The sequence below is a fragment of the Sturnus vulgaris genome, chromosome 1 (genome assembly GCF_052056855.1).
Source record: "Sturnus vulgaris isolate bStuVul1 chromosome 1, bStuVul1.hap1, whole genome shotgun sequence".
Classification (NCBI taxonomy): Eukaryota; Metazoa; Chordata; class Aves; order Passeriformes; family Sturnidae; genus Sturnus; species Sturnus vulgaris.
This window is the reverse complement of record NC_142243.1, coordinates 91,032,230-91,054,046: the sequence shown is the minus strand read 5'-3', so window position 1 is coordinate 91,054,046 and position 21,817 is coordinate 91,032,230. Positions and strand designations below refer to the sequence as shown.

Here is a 21,817-nt window from a genome sequence, read left to right as displayed (position 1 = left end):
AAGTTTTCTGGAATTCTATGCAAACAAGATTTCCTTTGCTTTCATTCCCTTACCAGTATAGCTTTCCAATATACTTACTAAAATAAAGTCTCTAATTACAAAAAAAACCCAACTGAACAAACAAAGCCTAAAAACCTGGCTAACATTTTTTTCTTTCTGGAATATTGAAAATGTTTTTTTCATTGGCATTTAGAGACAGTTAGCTAAAGTTTGAGCTAATTATCTGTCTCAATTGAGTAGAAAGACACCATCTGCTGGCAAGTCCATTTAATACACAGTGTGCCAGCTCAGAAATGTCTCAAACTCTTTCCAAGGTCAAGAATTTTAGAGGTAACTTGCAGTCCTCCGAGTGGAGAGATTTCTGAAAAATGTGTGCAGCTGGAGATCTGTAGCGTAGTGGCCAGCTGAGCCATATTTGTAGTGTGTTAGGGGAATTTAAATTGCTGGGACCAGTTTTTGATCTTTTTTTTTTTTTTTTGGTTTAGGTTTTCTAGTAGTGTACTGCATTTGACCTGTGTGATATGGGAAATAGAAAAAAGACATGATGCTTGAAAAGTAGAAATTATCCTACTATTATTAATTATTATTATTATTATTGGAATATTAATTGCAATAGTTGTGAATTCAGGTGAAGCAAAAATATCTACTGTTCAGGCACAGCATCCTCAACCCATCTGCGGATGGAACTTGCACAAATTAATTTTCAAAGGAATTAAAGCAACCATAAAAGAGTGGGAAGATACAGAAAGAAGGAGCACTTTGATAAATTAGAAGCAAAGGAATAAAAAGGCAAGCAAACTACCATGAGAAAATCATAACAGTCATAATGGTGAACATACTTCCTGCAAATGCTGCGGTTATATTGAACAAATGCTGAATTATTTAAGGTTTAGTGCTCTGTATGAAGGCTGCTTTCTGCTGGCTTCTTTGTGCAGTTAGATAGATGATGAAGAGTCCAGCAGGTGGTACCTGGCTTACAGAAATAAATTAAATTGGAATTCTGCTTGCTCCACGGAAGGAGACTGCTGTGTTATGCTGCATAGATACGCACTCCAGTTACCACTGGGGATAGAATGGCATCAGTGACTAAAAAGGTTTCAGCCTTTCTCCTCTATTAACTTAGCAAGCAGCTACATTCAAATTGTTCCACGATCTGCTGGTGAGAAATTGTCATGCACAGCCCAGGTGTAGTGATTCTGTCTGTTGTGGAAAAAGAAGTCACAGGGCTTGACAGACATATTCTCTCTGAGTATAAAGAACATAATGCCATATTAAACAAAAACCCCTTTGTACAGAGGTGACTTTTTAAAGAGAAAGCCTTTCATGGAAGTAGTAAACTATACTGATGGGTTTTCTTATGAAGTGTAATTAAATGTTATTTATTGGCAGCCATTGAATACAATTTTGGGTTTTTTTCAGGAGTTACTAAAGTTGATTATGGGGACATATCATCACGACTTGGGCTAAGGCGCAAGCTCCAGTGCAAGCCTTTCTCCTGGTACTTGGAGAATGTTTATCCTGATTCCCAAATTCCACGCCATTACTTTTCTCTGGGAGAGGTAAGATTTTATCTTTCGTATTACTCTTCCCTATGTAAAGTACATTGTGCAGTAAGCTACGTTTTGAACTGAGTAGTGCAAGCAAATTTTCTCCAGCAAACATCAAGTATCTTGCACCTTTATTTCTGTCACATGTAGAATGACAAATCTGGCTCCTCGGTGGGGCAGACAACTGAACTTTGGTATACAGAACCGTAATTTGAATATTTTCCTTTTTTCTACTACAGTATGAAATGTCATATGAATGGCTTTAGAAATATTCCTTCAGGAATGTAGTTGTGCATAACTTTCTGTATAGCGTTCTCTACATAGAGTACGAGTGAAGTTTTGCTTGAAAGCTATACTAGGTCAAGCAAAGTCTTTGCCTAAAAGCTGTTCTGGAATTTACCACCAGAACCCTCATCAGTGACCAGCAAATTCTAGTGACCCCTAAGCCTTGCTGGGCATTTCTCCTTTTTCTTTAACCGTTTTAACTGTAGAAATAGTACAGATGATGCTGTCCTAAATAAGTAGTCAGCCTCTCCTCTAAAAGTCATGTTGATTTAAATATCAAGTTTTCTGTAGAGTGATTGTCTGCTGTTGATTTTAAAAGAAACACTTTTAGCAGAGTGTGCTTCTTCATGACTATCAAGCGACTTGATATTCATGCCTGCTTACCATATAGTGATATAGGGATTAATACTTTTGAAGGTTTTAGGCTGCAGACTCAATGTGTCCATTCTGTTGTAGCTGAGTCTTTGAGCAAAAAGTGCCCTCAAGGTGGAAGGATCCCCCAAAGAAAGCACAGAAGTAATCATGGTTCTGTCACCTGGTAGCTTGAACATTACTTGAGAGTTTGAGTCTTGGGCAGTGATGCCTCATTGCTAATGTGGGTCATTTATTTCACATAACTTTTGGTGTATGGAGAGAACTGCTGCCACTGTGGTTTGATGCAGACCTAATTCTCTTCTAAAAATATCAGCCTTTGGTCATGTGCTCTTTTTCCCTCCTAGATAAGAAATGTGGAGACTAATCAATGTCTGGATAACATGGCAAGAAAAGAAAATGAGAAAGTTGGAATCTTTAACTGCCATGGAATGGGTGGCAATCAGGTGACAATTTTTAAAAAGGAATTTTCTTAATGTATTGAATTGTTTGAGACACTACTGCTCATTGGGACAATTCTTGGATGTTTTCAATAGTTATCTTCAAAATATAATTAGGAAACCCTCATTAAAGAAAGTGCCTGTAAGAGGGAAATGCAAGAGAAGATTTGGTGGTGGTTTCTCCTTGTATGTTTTTCAGGCCTGATTGCAATACATTTTAGATCATATTTAAAGTCAAAAACAAAGTCATGGGAAGAAAATACTGCTAGGAGCTAGACTTCACCTCCTGTAGATTCTTTGGAAATGCATTCTGGTTAGAACTCCTGATTGGCATTGTTACTTTAAAAAAACAAAAACAAACATGCCTGTGCCTGAAATTTATTTTTAATATATCTTTCTCTGGGTATCAGTTGTGGGATTTAATTTTCATCTGGTTTTTTGTTCTACTTTCTTAATGGTTCTTGATGAATTGTTTTCAGGTAAACAGATATTACCTGTGTTTGAGGATTCTCCTGTTCCTTCACAGCAAGCAATCTTCAATTAAAAAAAAGTCTCTTTTGATTGAACAGCTTGTGATTGTGTTTATATTTGTTCCCCCCCAAAAAAATATTAAAAATCTTTCCATGCCTCGCTATTATGAAGGGAACAGAGAGCAAAAGAAAAAAAAACAGTGGGAATAAATGAAGTAATGCACAGATGTTCCCTTTCCCCTCACTCCAGGAATCTTTTGGTTGAAGCACTTCTTTTTCAGTTCCTCTCATTCTTTTTCTGTGTAGGTTTTCTCATATACTGCCAACAAAGAAATTCGAACAGATGATTTGTGTTTAGATGTATCCAAACTTAACGGCCCAGTAACGATGCTCAAGTGCCACCATCTAAAAGGAAATCAGCTGTGGGAATATGATCCAGTGGTAAGTCTTCTACTGACTTTTGACTGTAAAATGAGGCAACTTTAGTTTTTACATGAGCCTGCAGAGCAACATATTCCAGTGTGGGACCGCTGTTGGACAGACAAAATAGAAACAAAGTCAGGACTATGTTTCCTCTGTTACTAATTCACTGTGTAGTCACACACTGGGCATCTGTGTTGATTTCATTACCTGGTGAGTTTTGGGGGAGCTTTTGGAAGAATATTTTGCATGTGCTTTGGGACCCCCTGCAGAAATATTGTCTGAAAGTGTAGTGTTGCGTTAGAATCAGATCAAAAATGGAGAAGTATTCCAAGTATCTGTTGGACCAATGAAAGATAAGAGTAATGATGTGGTGACAAATTCAGCACTTGGTGTCTTGTCTTCCACGAAGTTAAAAGGAAATACTTCTCTAATTAAAAAATGAGCATTGCAAAATTGTAAAGATAATTTTACATTTCTAATCGTGTTATGTCTAAGGTATAGATGCTTAAAACACCTTTATTTTAATCATGCTCTTTCTTCTAATAATGTTCAAATTTACTTTGAAGTTCATATGTTGAACTGCCAGATCTAGAAATCATTGTCCATTGATCAATTCATCATTAATTTGATTTGCAAACTCTAGAAATTATTTCATGATTGAGTAATGCAGTCAAGAACTCAGAGTTCATGGATAGTTAGAAAAAAAGCATTTCTCAAGCTTGTTAATTTAAAATCAGTTATTACAAAAGACAGTTGTAAGACAATTTGTGGATGAAGAATCTTGCCAGCATTTGCAATGACTATTTTTAAAAAGAACTTTCAGATATAACATTCAGAAATGACTAAAAAGACATTTCACTAATTAAAAAGCCAAGCGGGGGGTTATTTCTGACTGAATGCACTTGCTATAGACTTCAGTAGCTGAGGTGTTAACAAGGCCTGCAGCCTTTTAGACCATGAGCAGATATGTGTGAATGATGATTTTGTGATTAGGGTGGCAATTAATGTGGAAGACAGTTGATCTCTGCTAGGATTTTTGCACATTGCTGGCAACTGTTGATAGGACACTGAAGAAAGCTGAGTGCTTGCAGGATTAAATTAGTCTTGGGAACCATTCATTCTTGGTTTTACTGTAGTTAGTTTACCTGACTTAAGCAAATAATATGAATAATATTACCACATACAGAGATATAGCAAAGAGCAAGTGCTTTTCATTAAGTTTCTACCTTATCAGTGGTAAGAAAAATGAATCTTTAGACACTTAATCACAGTAATCTGTTTTGCAGTGATTGTCACAGATTTCCCTTCTGTTGATCCTCAGCCATAAATGTGGTTATATGTGTTTTTTCTCTTTATTTTGTCAGTAGAAAATCTAGGCAAATTCTTCAGACTATAACTGTAAGCTGGCTAATAAAGCACATAAAAAAGTTATAGGGTACTTAAAAAGAACTCCCACCCACATAGTTGAGTGATTTTTTTTTTCCTGTGTTTTTTTTTTTCTTTCTGCCTCTGTTCCTCCCTCCTTCCTTTTTCAGAACCTCTATGAGTGCAGGAGATTGACGTGCTCAGGTTTTCTAATTTGATTTCTTTTTTTATTACCCTTTGCTGCTTGTGCACATAAGGCCACGACTTTTCAATCATTCAATGTGCTGGCTGAGCTGCTGAATGAGAGAAGAAATGCAGGCAGTAATGCCTGTGGTACCATAGGCAAACTGGTGCACTGAGGAGTATCCATAGTACAGTGGAAATGCAGCTTCTGAGATTCTCTTCTCTATCTTCAGGATAGTGCTGAGGTGTAGACAGAGTGGTTTACCAAAGCATGCAAAAGTGAGATTAGTAGGTATTGCAAAAGATAAACACTTATGTGAAGCTGCACGTACTTTTCATAAAAGAACATGCTTTTTAAAAAGAGCCCAAAAAGTGCTGAAAGAACATGGTATAAGGTCAGTATTGTGTCCCCAGCTGAGAAAAAAAAAGTACTTTTGAAAACATCTTCAATGTGTTCCATCTGATCTGATAAAAGCTATATTATAGCTAATAACTGAAGCTTACCAACCTATAATTTCTCTTCAAATAACTCTTCAAAGATCCCTAGCTATATAGCTCTATTTAAATTATGGTGGATGTTGTTTGACAAAGAACATAATTTACAAGTTAAGACTGTTTTGTTTTTCATAAAGCACTGCTTTTAGTGTCTACAATGTCATATAGCATATTTAAGCGTTTTTTAGGATTGAGATCTGCAGTCAGTAACCACAGGGTCTCGTCTAGTTCCTACTTTGGAACTACTACTTTTCCTATGAAAAAGTTTTGATGCCAACTAGAAGTGTTTTGGTTACCTTATGCCTGGTGATTTTTATAAAGCTAATTCGTTTTTGTTTTGTCTTCAAGAAATTAACCCTGTTGCATGTGAACAGTAACCAGTGCCTGGACAAAGCCACTGAAGAGGACAGCCAGGTACCCAGCATCAGAGACTGCACCGGCAGCCGCTCCCAGCAGTGGCTGCTCCGCAACGTCACCCTTCCAGAAATATTCTGAGAGGTTCTAAAGAAAAGCAAACATTGACTGGGCTACCTCGGCTGATACTTTGGCTACGCTCTTAAGTAGCGACAGAAGAAAGTTCTGCTCGGCAGAATCCACAGTTCCTCAGCTGTTAGAACTCCTGCAGCTTCTCAGTATCTGTGAACCAGCCTTCCTGTACGAGGATGTGAAACTACCACACTTAGCAGTGAAACTGTGCCCACTGATGTTTACAAGATCGAAAGAGTTTCTTCCAGCAAATAATTTAGAGAACCTTTGGACAGTGGAAACATAATCAATGAAATAGTCTCTCTGAAGAGCTACATATCGTTTTAGTTTGCTTGCACATCAGTAACCTCTGCTGAAAGTGCTGTTGTAATGAAGAAAGTTTCAAGAATTCTTTTTTCCCTGGTTAGCAGTGGTAACCAGACTACTAAATATAGATCCACAAATACATGAAAGAGAGAGCTGGAAACCAGATTCAGTATCATGACATAAGAATTCAGTGGTTTAAAAGCAAAAAGTAAACAGGGTTTAATGAAACTAAATCAGAACTATGAAAAGTACAATTTGTTATAGTGAAGTATCAAATTTATATGTAGATTTTATACCTCAGTGGGGGAAAATAACCAAGTCAAAAGGCAATTGTTTCTCTTTTTCAATTGTGTGATAGTCCATAAATACTTTTCTTTTCCTGGTGAGTCTAAAATTATTTTGGGTGCAAACAAAATGAGCATAAGAATAAACTGAGCTCTTGAATGTCAGATCCACTTTTCTTTTAATTTTAATTTCTTGGCTGTTGGAATTGTATCTTTTTATTACTGTCTGAAAACTGGAGGTTAACATGCTGTCTAACTTTTTTTTCCAGACCTGCCATTTCAATTTATACTTGGGTCAGTCAGCTTATGGACTTTCATGGCCAAACAAAAGATTTAAGTACACTTTTGAAATTAAGTTAACTTCAGTATGCTTTAGCGCCCAAGACTTGTACTACTGTACTACAATTTTGTTTTCATAGCAATAAATATTTTGTTCCTTGTTTGATTTCAGTCATCAGAAAGCCAGAAGAAATGATACATGATTTGGGTAGAAGAAGATTGGCAAAACTGAAGGTTTTCTGGAATCCTTTTTCACTTCATATTCAGATGTGCTTCATTGTCAAGTGCATATTTAGATTAGATTCTGAATTGTAATGTTGATCTGCTGCTTTTTTCTAATAAAACCTAAAGAAAAATAGTGAAATTGGCATGGTTTTTAAAGTTAACATAGCCAAAAGCAATATGACTATGTCATTACATTGGTCTGCATTTTTTAACTGAATTGCTTTGTTTTGTTAAGAAAAATCTGTGTGGGCTGATCTTGAAAATGAGCCACTGAATGTTCAGAGTATACATTGAATTTTCTTTTGGAAAGAAAAATGAGATTTGCTTAATGGAGAGGATATTTTTATGATAAATGTCATTGTTTGGCCAACTGTCCTGTAAAGCAAATTAAACCTAGACTCATGCAAAAGTTGTGTGAAATTATATTTGGCTGTTAAGGCCATTTTAGATTTTCTATCCCAAGTTGCTGTTGTCAGTGTTATCTCCATTATTTCTGTAGCAGTACACAAGAGTTTTCATACAGAAAGCAGGGAAAAGGTTAAGAAATTGTACTATTACATTCCTACTTTAAAAATACATAGGATGAGACAATGTGGGTTTAATATTAGGTAAAACATCAAAATATCTATCCTTTATTGACCCTTTTGTTTGGATAGCCCTACAAATCTAATGAGATTGGAGTGGATTTATGAACGTAAATTATGATATTGAAGTGCCAAGATAACTTAAAAAAAGAAAAAAAAGAAGTCCATCTTAGTGTTCATGTGAGAAATGTGAGAAGACTTATTCCTTTCTTATGGTCAATGAAGAGGACAAAGTGGGTGACAGTGTTGTGATTGTTTTGTTTTTTTTTTTAATCTTAGCAAACTAGTAATTTTTAGGGCATGTATGTGTGGTGGTGCCTAAGAATGTGGTATCTTTTACTTGAGAAACAATTTCCCAAACACAAAACATCCTTTTGAAAACATTTCCAGCAAAGAGGCTCTAAATCAGAGATGGGAAAGCTTTCATGGAATGAGAAGCAGGGGCATCAGAAATGCAGTGCAAAAGTCCTGCAAGTTTTAAAAATTTCTTAATTTGTTTCAGATTTCATATGCACACAGCACATCACTGAACCACAAAACACATTTTCACTTTGTATTTGCAACTCTTATGGTCCCTTCTGTGATATCCTGTTAACAAAGCTGAAGTGCCATGGCTTGGGAGGTAAATGAACTTGTAGGCAGACCTCAGTGTTACTGTGATTCCACCCTTCTTAGTTCAGCAAGTCATTTTACATGTTGGTCACATAAAACTGCAGTGCAAATAATTACACAACGTAAAATGCATGTATCAAGTTGTCAGCAAGCTGAAGGAGTAATCAGATTTCCAGCCTCTATGTTGCCAGTCCTTACCTGCTGAGTGTGGGGAGGGGAAGCAGCAGATCCAAGAGTGGCTGCAGCCCCGAGGTTTTTGGCTCCAGACCCCAGCCAGTCCCATGGTGGGTAACTGGAGCTGCTTAGGGGCAGTGGGCTGTGCTTAGCCTGTCCATGTCTCCATGGCACGTGTCCAGCAGCTGTGCTGTGTTGATGGACAGCACAGAACTTATGCAAAAAATCCCTGCACTCGTGTGCATTTCAAATATTCTTTCTTATTAAGCACTTTTCAAATATGGCCACAGAGCAGCTTCCCACACTCGGCTTCCCAGAGTTATCTCAGAGCTTCTCTTGCCACAGAAGTTCACGTCACCAGAGCTCTCTGCTGAAAATGATCTTCCTTAGAACTCTGCTCAGCTGTAGTCACCCAGCAGTGGTCCTCCACTGACAGGCAGAGTGCTTCTGTGTACCAGCTTTGAGTAGGAATATTTGAGTTGGCTCTATCAGTTACAGACACACTTAATTGCTTTCCATCTAGTCTGTCTTCTTGTACTTGAGTCTTCAGATAGAATTTTAAGAACCTCCATATGTATTTTTATTTAACCCATTCTGAAAAAAGCCACAGCATTGCCTTTTCCTTATTGTGTAACACACCTGTTATGAGGTTTATTAATAGTTTCCAGTAAAAATCCCACTTCAGTTCCTCAGCATTTATTGCTGTTCAGATGTAGGAGGGGAAAAAAAAAAAGACCAGTGTTGTCTTATCTTATTTGACCTTGATAGCAAATGGTTGCATGGCAGTGAAAAAAAATCAGTAGCTATATTTTGAAGAGAATTGATAAACTCTCTTGTTGATAAGCTGTCCTGTGCTCAGTGTATTTAACATAAATTTCCTATGCATGCTCTAGAGGCAGTGTTCTGTTCTCCATCTCTTTTCATTTGCCTGTCTGAAGACATTTATTGAGAAACACCAGTGGCTTTTAACTGAGTTGAAGTAAATTAGACATTATGATGCAAACTTTAGATAACTAACTGCCACGTCTGATTAGGTCATCTTGAGTCTCTTCAGATACTGAAAGTCACAAAAGTTATCTGTGTGTACATATTACTGTGACTATTGTCTCAAATTGCCAGTTTTATCAGTATTAAGTTGCATTTTAGTAGCATTATTTTTATGGTAGTTCTGTTCAAAGGGGCTTGGCAGTCACTTTTCATTTTATCACAGCAATGGTTCTCATCTGAGATATGTATGGTAAGCAAAAGAGAGAATCTGTGTTACAAGTCAGAAACAAAACTAAGATGATCCTTTTTAATTCTTTCTTGTATTTCAAGTAATGTAGCACATTCAGAGAGATGAGCAAAGCACTGGCAGATTTATTCTGCTATATTTCCCCTTCAAGGTAAGTAAGGAGATATGCAAATGTGCTTCAGAAGATTAACTAAGAAATAGTAACTCAAAACTTTCCTTCACTGCATTCACTATTCCTTCATGCTTTCAAATGAAGAAATGCAGGAAAAGAAGTGCTGCAGAATAATTTTTGGTAGCTTTAGGAGACTGGTATCTGAACTAAATTATAAACAATAGAGATTTAGGGTAAGAGAAGAATGTGCAAAGTTAAAAACTTGCAGTGTCAGAGTGCCATTTGCTCTTAGTTCTATTATAGCATTTCTTACAGTAATTTTAAAGAAAATGTTTCTCAGGTTTGCATCTTACACTATCCACTGATGATTGAGAATTGTTCAGCTAAGCAGAATTGTGATATGTGAAGGTGGTGAGCATGGTGTTCGTTACTTTGCACAACAAAATAGTATTTTTATGTAGTAAGTTTCTCATGCAGAAAACAGAACTGGCACATAACTAATAGGTTATCTCAAGACTAGAAATTATGACATTGAGATGAAAGCTAATTCACTACATTGTTCACTTACTTTCTTTATGAATCTTGAAGGGTATTTCTTGGAGAATGTAGTATTTTGCTTGCATTTCATGCAGTGTGAGCTGATCCTTACCTTGCCAGGCCATTCAGTTTGGTGATGCTGCTCCATATCAGAATTGAATTCTGAGATGAAAGCAAACTGCTACTTCTGACAAGTAATTGTCATAGCGCTGGTTCAGGCCTCTGAAACAATCATGACTGGTTTCCTCACCCCTGGAGTAAATAGTAAGACACATAGAACTTCCTTCGGTTTTAAATGCATCTTATTTCTTTTTTTTGGTGGATGGATGTCATTAGGAATTCTGATAACTCTGATGTTTTCCATCATTGTATTCTTCAGGAAACCATTTTGGCCTCACCTCTTGTTAAGTCCTGTCTTTTTTCATCACCTTTCTCTGAGTCTTCTTTTTTTTTTAATTTTCAAAGGTTGAATTGTGGCTTTTAGGCTAGCAATGAGGACATAATATATTACCTTAGAGATGTGCATTATTTCTGCTTATTTATTAGGCATTTCAATAGTGCATTAAGTAAATGTATCCAGGAAGTGATCCTCAGTGGAATTTTAATCTTCTGAATATTTATCTTATTGTACAGGACTATAGAAGTAATTCTTTGTTCCATTTTGCATTTAGTCGAATTTATAGATTTTTGCTTTCTTTCTGTGTGTGCTGTTTAGCTACCTAAGTTGGTTATTTTGATGTCTTAAATAACCTGGGACTTCTTCCTCAGTTCTTAATGATACTGACTCAGTCTCACATTTCAACCACTTTTGCTTTTCTTTTGGGTTGGAACAGACCTGGGCTGGTCATCTGGCCTAAACCTTTGCAAAAGCAGGGCTGACTTCAAAGTTAGATCAAATTGCTCAGGACCTCTCTCAGTCAGCTTCTCCATGTCTTGAAGAGTACAACCTTCTGGCCAATCTGTCTGTGCCCTGACACCTCTCGTGGTGATGAATCCCCCACTTCCCCACCAATACCTAGTCAAAACTTTCTTTCCTGCAATTTTTCTGTGCCTTTCACTGTGCATTTCAAAGTTAATCATAAATCTTTATTTTGCAGATACTCTCTGCCATTTTCCTGCTTCTGGGACTATTACCAGTTGGCTGTGTATAGTTCATATACTGAGAGTGAACTGCTATAGAACAGAGGTTAAACCAGTGTTTCAAGAGACTTTACCACTACTTCCTCTAAATTCTAGAAATATGCCTTTCCTACAAACCTAACTTTGGCAAAGAGAGCCACCTATCCTGTGAAGTGGTCCAAGAAAAACTGTTGGGTCTATGTCCAGTCCACAAGAAGTGGGAAAGAAGCCCAGCCATTATTGCTGTGGTGACTTCAGCATTGGAAATATTCAGACCAAAGAACTTGAGAGTAAGTTTTGTAGTTGCCCTGGCTGCCCAATGAGATCTGGATTGTTTCAGAGCAAAAACCTTGTTTCAAGTTCAGTGAAAACAGGAAGAATTTTCTAGCTGCTGTTTTCTCGCCTGGTTTTGATGTTCATGAATCGATTAATCAGGGTATCTGAGTTTCTAGTGGATCTTTTTGGTCTGAAAGTGTTTTCAGGTAGCTAAGCAGATTAGCAAAATAGCTTTTTCAGTCTAGACCAATTAGGTAGACACGGCTCAAATGACCAGGTCTGGTGGTAAATATTCCAGGATCTTGGGATGTAGCAGCTGTCACTATAGTTGTAATATGGTAAGTGATGGCAATGACCCTTTGCTTGTGCTGTCTCCTGTACTCATTTGAAGTGCTGCACTCAGGAAAGTGCTGGGAGTGGGAGTCTCATTTCCATTGCCCGGAGTAAACAACCTCTCCCTGTGTGAAATGATGAAAGAAATGTACGCTTGAGGCAGTGAGATCAAGTTGCACATATAGTTCCATTTAAATGTGGCTGTACTTACACAGTGAATGAACTGGAAACAAGTCTCAAACCCCCAAATCCTCTCTCACATTCCCAGATGCTGAAAACCACAGCAACTGACTGTATTACCCATACTTAGGGGATGCTTGACTAGAGTAGCTCTCAGAATTACCCTTTGTAGTCAAAGCCAATCATTATTCTGATCTGGCCTGGTTTTTTTGTGATCTTGAATGTGAATTACTGGATGAAAACAGATAATTATTCAATTACAGATTGTGCATATGTGGATATTTATGTGAAGTAGTTCAGACAAAGCACATTAAACTACTTCAATTAGAACTGAAGTTGAACCCAGCAGCAGGAGCATGTACACCCAATCCACATCAAGAGGCTGTTGTACAACTTTCTTAAATGTTGTAGGCATGCTTAGCCCTGGCTTTTTTGTTTGGCACAGAAATTGATCAGTACCCCTCAACCCTGCTCAGTCAGGTCCCTGGTGTGGGGAACACTCCCTTGTTCTCATTCCTTCCCACAGCTCTGGGCTGCAACAAGGCATCATGTGCCACTTCTACTTTTATGCCGTGTACTTTTGCTGTGAAAAAATGCATTTTAACCCTATGCAACAGTGCTGGAATGCAACTTGGAGGAAATTATATCTTCTGAGTCATGGCTTTTCTAGAAACCAGATCCATAGGGTCTGGGTTTTTTCTGACTATGGACTTGCAAGGGCTGGGTCTCCTGGGTAGCATGGTAGAATGGATAGAGATCAATCTCCTGCTTTGTTCCTGGATACTTCAGTCCAATTGGATCAATGCTCTTCCAGCCTTATGCAGGCTTCAGAATCCATTTAAGTATAATCCATAAACTCTGTTGGTTCCTGAAGTCAGATTTATGACAAATAAATCTAGAGTGATCTTAAATGATCACTGACATTATTAAATTGTTTTCTTCAGGTTCCCAAAGTTCATGCCCCTCAGCACTTGGTCAGCATAGAAGAGATTTTTTGCCTTTACCAGGCCAGTATGTGGAGATGACCTATCAATAATGCTCGGGCATTGGCATTTTAGAGCTCCAGTTCACTGCAGTTCAGCACGCCTGGTCTGCTCTGCAGTTGGTTTTGGAAGCCACCTGCCTGAGAGCACCTCTGAGCCTCTGCCTGTGTGGTGCTACCTCTGTGCAGTGTGGACATCATGGACAGGTCCGATTATTCTGGACAGTAAACAGGCAACGCCTTTGGCATGGTGCAGCTGACAGCGTGACATAACCAGCTGGTGCAATATCCACAGCACAGCCAGCCCTTGTGTTTGGTGTAGAAGCAGTTGACCATTGCTATCTTGGTGCTCTGAGCCTCAGATTTGCTTCTGACTCATTTACTGCATACTCCAAAGATTCTGGTTCAGGTCACTGTATCTTGTGTGGGAGATATCAAGGAATTCTTCAGACAATGACTTTCTTCCAGACATGTTTATTGAGTCCTGTTGTGTTTGACTTGGACATCAACAAGACAGTAATTGTTCTTATCCTGTCAGTGATGCGTGGGAAATTAAAAAGGACATCCATTAGATGTGATTCTGGCTGTAGGACTGGAAAGGCTGATGTACAAGGTTCCTTCATTTCTCAAAGAGATGACAGAACTAGAGCCATAGTCATGATGGCAATGTGGTTTGGTGGGGAGTCTGGAGAAAGTGGGAATGCCTTTATCACTCTCCCAAAGCTCTTCAGTGCTGTTGTCCCTTCTCCCAGACCTCCTTTTGGAGAACTGTGGAGCACTGTGCCAAAGAGTTTTCCAGTGCTTTATCCCAGGCATGGATGTGAGGCAGCTCTTCAGATCAAACATCTCTCCTGCTCTGCAAAATACTCTCTCAACAGAAACAATTGTACTGCCTATAGGTATTTATGATTTTTCATGCCTTGTGCTTACAGTCCTTAATATTGCTGGTTAGAGAAGTAGGAACTGAAGGAGGCTGTGGTTTGTCCTGTTTTGTGGACATCATTAATGTAAGGAGTTTTGGTTTTGTTTTGTGTTTTTTGGGGTTTTTGGATATTGTCACACTTTGATGTGTTAATATTCCATGATATTACATCTCCATAAGGAAGTTACATGAGTCCACCATTCTCTGGTGAAACTTGTCTGGAAGGACAAATTCTACCAGAAACACAGAGAAGGTAATAGCACTTAGAAATAGCTCCCCTACCCTGCACCTGAGCTTTTTTTTGAGACGTGCAGTGAGATAGTTCATAGTAAATTTCTCCCTGTAGTCATCTGAGGTCCATCTACTCTAATTGTTACATAAGTATACCTGGGGTTTTTTTCATTAAACCCTGCACCACAAAAGCTGTACTTCAAAGTATTACCACAGACAGTTTTGCTTTAGTTAATGGTGTGAAGTTCTTTGGTTTCATTAGTCCACCTAATGTTGTCTGTAGTATTAGCTGTCAAAACTAGTAGAACCAGCCACCTCAGTGCCCTCCACCTTTGTGGAGTTCTTCACTGCAGTTACATTATCACTGTGTTTTTCCTGTGTTCTTCCTGCCCCTTCTCAAGCAGGAGATGTGAGGACATAGGGCTGACCTGTCAGTGAGGTGTTTGTGAGAAGTGACCCCTGACAAGCAGCTATTGATGTGTTGGGCAAGTCACATTATCACCATAGGTGGTTCCATACATATTTCTTTTGAAAATAGAGCAGTTTAAAACCCATAACTGGAATTAATCCAAAGGTCTTTGCTCACTTTTCTCTCTCCTTTCTCATTCCATGAGAATCCTTACTATTTGTGGCTAAGAAGGAACTTAGATGGTGCCCCACAATTGTACCCCAAATATGAGAAGAGGAAGAGTTACTTTTCCCACTGTGGATACTAGAAATAAAGAACGATGGTATATGTGCAACCAATATGCAAACTACAGCTTGAAGAAACCCAGTTAGAGGTAATCTCACTGTATGCAAACTTTTGTATTTTTTTTTCCTAAACTGATGAAGTGAGCTTTGACTTCTGACTGTCTTGATTATTCAGAGCATGAAGCTTATTGAAAGCTAAGCCGTTGCAAAAGGCTAATGAAGTGATTGTTCCTGCATCCTGTGGATGTAGCTTGATGACTGTAAAGTTCAGCTCAATTTTTTTAGGACGTGCCTGGACTAGGAATGTTAAATAGCTAAAATAGATTTAATACAACTGTATATACTCAAGGAGAGTATAAGTAGAAGCTCATATTCTATCTGATAGTGTTCAGATTAAAAGGTAAAGGGGTAAATGTGGCTTGTTGCTTGCTGGCGCATAAAAATGGAAGAAAAAAACAACGCAGAAAAGCTGCAGGCCTGCCAGTTGCAATACTATATTTCAAGTTTTGGCAGTTATGGAGATAGTAAAAAAACAAAACTAAATAAACAATTACTTCTCTGATTTCCTGAAAGATTAATGTCTAATGTTTCCCTACTTACTGAAAGCAGGAATTTTCTCTTACAAAGTCCAAGTTGCTGTATCTTCTTAACCAGTTTTTGCTGTCTCTGCAACCACTGCAAATGAGAAATGTTTTGGGTCAGCACAGGGGCAAGCTGTGCTTTCCCAGGAGTCATTCTGTTGGTTTAAGTAACTTACAATAGATACATATAGCTGAGTCCTAGGAAAAAGCAAATTATTTTTCTAAAAGTTAGGAGAGCCAAAAAGTGTATCTGATACCTAGTGGAAAAGAAGATGTCTTCACAAGTTTGAGCCACACTTAAACTATTATTTTAATTGTTTTAATGTATTTAAACATTTCTCTGAAACAAGTGACTGGGCTCAAGCTCATGTGCTTCTTACAGACAGGTTACTAATGCCTGTCACCTCTGTGAGGAACTACCAGCCCAGGGACATGTTCTACAGCAGATGCACAGCAACTTCTGCTTTGGGCTGCAGAGCCCAGCCCAGAGATGTGGACTCCTCAGTTTTGTGGTAGCCACAGAGACAGGTTATTAAGACACGAGATAAGAGGTCTATTAAAATGTGATGACAACTGGAAACGAACATGAAACACTGTGAACTGAAGAGGCTCCCTCTGAAGATTTTCTCATCCTGACTCCTTGTCACTCGCATGGCATCACTTGTGTCTGCTTCACAGGAGGGATTTCTGGATATCCTGAAAGAGGTGGGCATGCTGAGGCTGGGGCAATGTATTTCTAAGGGTCAAAGCAGCACCAGCTCCAGGACGGGAATTCTGGTGACAGGCCACAACAGTGCAGTTGCTCCATGCCCTATTCAATTTTCATTCACAAAAGGGGTAGCCCACAAATACCATCCTTCTCATCTCATTGAAAAGATTCTGCTGTCTTCCTGTACCTTTTCGTGTGCATATGTAGAATAGCGTTATTTTTAAAGAAAAGGAAGCCTTGCTTAACATTTAAAAGATGTTGTAAGATTCCCTTTTCATGAAAAGAGAGTGTGCAGGTATGGGGAAGCAGAAAGTCTTAAGATGTCTCTGGTGAATTGCATGGGAAGCCCTGCTAGTCAGGATTCTGCCACTATCAGCATGAGTATCTAGTTCACAGGAAAAAAAAAACAAACCATAAAGCAATTTTTAAAGAAAAAACCCAACAAGCAAACTAACACTTCTGGTGTTGATATGGCCGAGTATCTTGAAATCTTTACCCTTAAGGAAGAATACATAACACAATTTTGCAAAATAATTGGCAAAATATTTTGATGATGACAGCTAAATGAGCTCACTTTTGCCTCCTTGGGGGCCTATTCTCCTTTTGTTAATACTGCACCATGTATTTTCACTTTGTTTTTCCCCTCCCCCTTGTCCTGAAGGCCAAAAATGTAACTCTGTGGTTACATCTGAGATGTAATGCTGAGGCAGAGCAGGAGACAGGCAGATGTGGTGTCTTGCTGCTCTGGGGTTGCTCTGTGCTTCCTTGAGTTTTAATTATTCTTGCAATTGTGCCTCCTGCCATTTCCACTGTTACAGTCACTTCATGTGGCTGTCCCCTCACCAAACCAGAGCAACCACCTCCCCTTCTCTTTCTGAACTCGAACCAGGTACAAAAGACTGCATCAAATTTTAGAACCTTCCCTACACAGTGTGTAAATCACTGGCTGTATTTCCCCTCTGCTTCCCCTTCCTGTTGCAAAACTATTTTGTATCTAGAGTCTGAGCCCTGAGGATCGATACCCATGACCTCATCTGACTTCCTTTCTGACTGAATCCCTGTGGCAGGCACAGATAAAGCCTGGGCTGCCTGGGCTGCCATTGGCCACTCAGCCCCTGCTGTCCTTGCCACCTTCCTCCAGTGACACCATGGCCTCGGATCACTGGACTGCTCTTGGCACGAATGGATTTTGTTGCACCAACCTGTAAGGCACAACCTTTTCAAAGTGGCAGCGTAAAGCCATGGAAAAGGCAAAATTGGTTGGTACTAGGATTGGTTCCACATGGCATACGAATTCCACATTGTTTTTCGACAATGTTTTAGAGGTGTAAAAACAAAAATCCCAACAGCTGCTTCTTTGTTTTTGTGCTGTAAAGGGTACAGGGATCTAGGCAGAGGCTCTCAACCATCAGCAAAGCTTTGGTTGGGCTAGAAACACCTATGGAAAGCTGACTTAAGTCAGGGAACACTGATCAGCCAAAACTATGTCTCTTTCTATAGCAACCTCCTCACTCTTGAGCTGAATTTTGAGTTTCTCCCAAGATGGTTTCTTTTTTTTTTTTTTTTTTCTTTTTTCTTCTGTGTAATGAAACCCTATCAGACAACTTCTGGGCACTGCAAGCAAAATCTTTTGGGTAGCAGCAAGGGATTAAGTCTTAGAGAAAACCATTAAACAATTGTTTTAAACAGATTTGAAGTGTTTGTATTGGACCACTTTTTGGCACCTTCTTTATTTCTTCTTAAAGTCAGGAGCATCAGTTACTATGAGTGCAACTGTGTAAGGCCACAGGCAGCTGCTAAATCATATGAAAGAAATTAAAACCTCTTTTCTGGACCTAATAGTGCTGTAAATTTTGTGATCTGAAATTTTAGGAACTTGTAGGGTTAGCAGTAATAATCAGCAATCCTGTCAATCTTTGTCATAGCTGGTTTAAAATGCAGGGGGAAGCATGGACTTCCACCTGTCCAAAGCAGTCTGCTTTGGGGCCTTTCCAAAAGTTGAGGAATACAAAGAAAGAGAAAGCAAATCTTGCATGCTTATATCAAACAACTTTCTAGCTGTCACTGAAATACTTACAGCTGCCCATATAAACCCAACCTGCCATTGGCACCACATTTTGATTCAGTGCACAATGATCAGAATTTTCACTAGAGTTATGCATGATTTTTGTTTAGTTTGTACATTTTGCTTTGACAGGCAGGAAGTGGCCTAATTTAAAGGGCAGAGGTGGTTTCAGTTTTTAATTTGCACTGCTGATAAATGATCTCTCCTGTGCTTTACTGGGTAAGTAAATCGAAAGTATCTATGATAAGTTTTCTTGTTTTCCTTCCTTTTTCTTTTTTTTTTTTTTTCCTTTCAGCTGAGGGTTAGGATCACAAGATTTTCCCTGTGATTTAAAAAAACAAAACAAAACATAATCTACTTCTTTGGTTTTCAGCTTAGCTACATAGGGCTGAACTTCAGTCCTGGAGATCAGGGTGAGTACAAGTATTGTGCTTTAACTCTCAGTCTCGTTTGTTTTAAAAGCAAATAAGAAATTTGCAGAATCTTACGTAATTTTCACCCTGACTTTAAGGATGAAAATCATGGTGGTTCCTGGGAATTTTTCTTTCTGTGCTTATAGTTTACTGTGCTTCAAAAATGGGCCTAGAATTGACTTGAACTCTAATATCACTAGCTGAAGTAGGCAAGTTTTCAATTATTTGCAACAAACTGACAATGCTGAAAAGAGAGAAGAGAGGATGTTAATAATATATCATGGCCTGGTTTTAACTTAGAAATAACAGTGCTGCTCTGAACCTGCAAGTGAAGGTTAAAGAAAGAGCTCTGAAAATTACTTTGGTTTTCTACTATGACACAACAGGACCCGTCTCCTGAGGCACAGCTCTACCAGAAAAGCTTCTCTGGGCTATAAATGCCATCCTCTGCAACTATGCCATGTGCTGAAGACTTAAGATGGAGAAACTGTTTCAGATGACAAGTTTGAGGTTTTTTAAACTCAGATCAGACATATGCAGGTAGTTCCTGGGCTGAGTTTGGATCACAGCAGAGTTCAAAACAGAAAAGTGAGGGGGAAGGCGCTGAGCATGTGGCTGTGCTATCAGCCTCTAGTGCATTCAGGGCCATGCAAGTAGCACAAGTGTTTCTTCTTCCTGCTTCCCCTTTCTTAACTATGGACATGTGGATCCAGTGTGTTACCTGTGGTTTAAGTGAATTGCTTAAAGTAATTACATTTCAGAGACCATATACGCAGTAATTTTTACTCTTGTTCATGTCACACAATGGTCGTCATCTGTTTGAAATTCAGGCTTTGTGTAGCAATAATCCAGAGTGCAATAGCTGTGTTCTAATTTGGATGTGTTTCTGTTATTTTTTATATATCTAGTTCTGTCAAAAAAGAAAGGGAAATTACAGTAGTATTTAGGGTATTTCATTCTCAGAAGCCACCCATAGCATAGCTAACTTCAGTGAAAGCCTGACCACCAGCTACCAAATAATCTTGCATTATTGTTCTTCTGTTTAAGCAGCACTTCCAGTGGACTTTTCCTTCATTTATCTGCATTGTGCTGATACCAGCACTTCTTTCCCTGTGAGCTCTGTCAGGCAATGTTTCCATCACACTGCAGATGGTTTTGCATGAGGAGTTTGGCAAGGGAGTATGTCAGTGCTGCCTCCAAAGAGGCAGAATGTTTCAGCCAGCTCTTTTCTCCCTCCTTGCCTTATCTCCTGCTTTTTCTTACAAGGAAGAAAACATTGCACAACGTGGAGGTGAAGTGTAAATAAAATTGTTATCTTGGGGCTTTGAAGGATGGGTAGGCTCCTGAGGGAGGTGATCCCCACAACACATCCATCTTTTCCCAGCTAAACCCAACTTTGTAGGCTGCTGCAATACAACACCAGCTCCCAAGATCCAATGGTGTTCACATAATTTGCAAGTTACTTCAGGTGGCTGCCTGGGCTTGCAACAGAAACAGCCTTATCTGTTTATTGTAGCACTCTCAAGGTACTTTTTAAATCTGCTTTGGTTGCTGCCAGAGGCCTTTTATTGGAGCAGAAGTTCTGTCATCATCCTCTCCTGGCATCCTCCTGCCCTGAAACTGGGGGTGGCTGTCATCTCCCAGTGCACACTCCTCTGAGTGGCAAGCTGGTGGCATGACTGCTGTCTGACGTCCCTGGTGTCACCAGAGGATGTAGGCTTGTTGCAGAAAGTGGAGGTGAGACCTCGAACCAAAAATTTTGGTAGCATTTTCTATGAAGACTTATCTGTCTCTTACATATCCATAAAAAGCCAACTGCTCTAATACCAGCTTTCAGCATCACAGCCACACTCTTCTTGATGTTAAAACACCTTTTTTACCAGAAATCTGTTATATTGTAGATCTGCTCTAAATTTAGATCCATCCTAAAAACACTACACACTTTAGCCTAACATCCATTATCAGTTGCTGCTTCATTATCTCATACAGTTCCCATATTATGAAACTTGCCTTGGTTTGTTTTTGCGCTGGCCCTTCCTTCCTTCCTTCCTTCCTTCCTTCCTTCCTTCCTTCCTTCCTTCCTTCCTGCCTCCTCTTCCTAATATTTTAACCAAATGAAGTGCTCATTTTGGAAGGAAAGTATTTGGAGAGTGAAGCTTTGCAAGAAGTAATTTTGTATTGTCATAACCAGATCTTCAATGTTTATATATTTAAACAGTTGAAATTTTTCTTCCATGCTGCAGCAATGAGAAGATATTACCATCCTTTATCCTGTAAAGGTAAGGGATAGTTTTTCTGAGCACTGGTACAAATATTGTCTTCTTCATTAATATTGATGGTAGTGCAATCATCAGCATCAAGTTTCCTTTCTCTTGTTACAGGATAGACTCTTCACAATAAACTCTGACTCCCTGACAAATTTTCAGAGCTTGGAACTCCTTTTTTCCTTTTAATACTGTTGTTTCTGACAACTGACTTGTAACTGTGTGATGGTGCCAATTTGAAAGTAAATAATCTCATTTGCTTTGCAGAGTGCTTTGCAGCAGGCTATGGACAGATTGTCAGTTCCCCTTATCTAGCAATGCTTGAGGTGATCATTTCTGTCCACTATGTGTTTGCCAAAAATGAAGCAATCCATTGCACGCCTTTTTTTTTTTTTTTTTAATCCCCTCTGTGTAGTAATATTGTCTTGACCTGTGGAGATTAGCACAGCTTGCTTGACTGGTTTTAAGCTCAGCATGGCTTCCTGCTGCAGGATTTTGGAGACAGGCAGCCCTGACTGCAGCATCAGACCTGTGCTCCAGGTTGTGTGCAGTCTTCAGAAACTAAATTGATTTATCCAGAGATAAGTATTGGTCTCCCCTAGGGCTGCTGCTTTGGGCTCCCACTGCAGTCTGATT

At 39.0% G+C, this 21,817-nt stretch overlaps 1 protein-coding gene across 2 annotated transcripts in view; it reads left to right on the top strand.

Annotated features, from left to right (window-relative positions):
* The window catches only part of GALNT1 (polypeptide N-acetylgalactosaminyltransferase 1), an 84,454-nt gene extending 77,155 nt beyond the window's left edge, over positions 1 to 7,299 (top strand). For both annotated transcript variants that reach the window (XM_014887984.2, XM_088171637.1), the window contains exons 10-13: positions 1,420 to 1,559; positions 2,552 to 2,650; positions 3,421 to 3,555; positions 5,929 to 7,299. In XM_014887984.2, coding sequence (XP_014743470.1) covers positions 1,420 to 1,559; positions 2,552 to 2,650; positions 3,421 to 3,555; positions 5,929 to 6,075 — 521 coding nt within the window. In that variant the 3' untranslated portion in view covers positions 6,076 to 7,299. The remainder of the gene's footprint in view (positions 1 to 1,419; positions 1,560 to 2,551; positions 2,651 to 3,420; positions 3,556 to 5,928) is intronic.
* Positions 7,300 to 21,817: the final 14,518 nt, after the last annotated feature.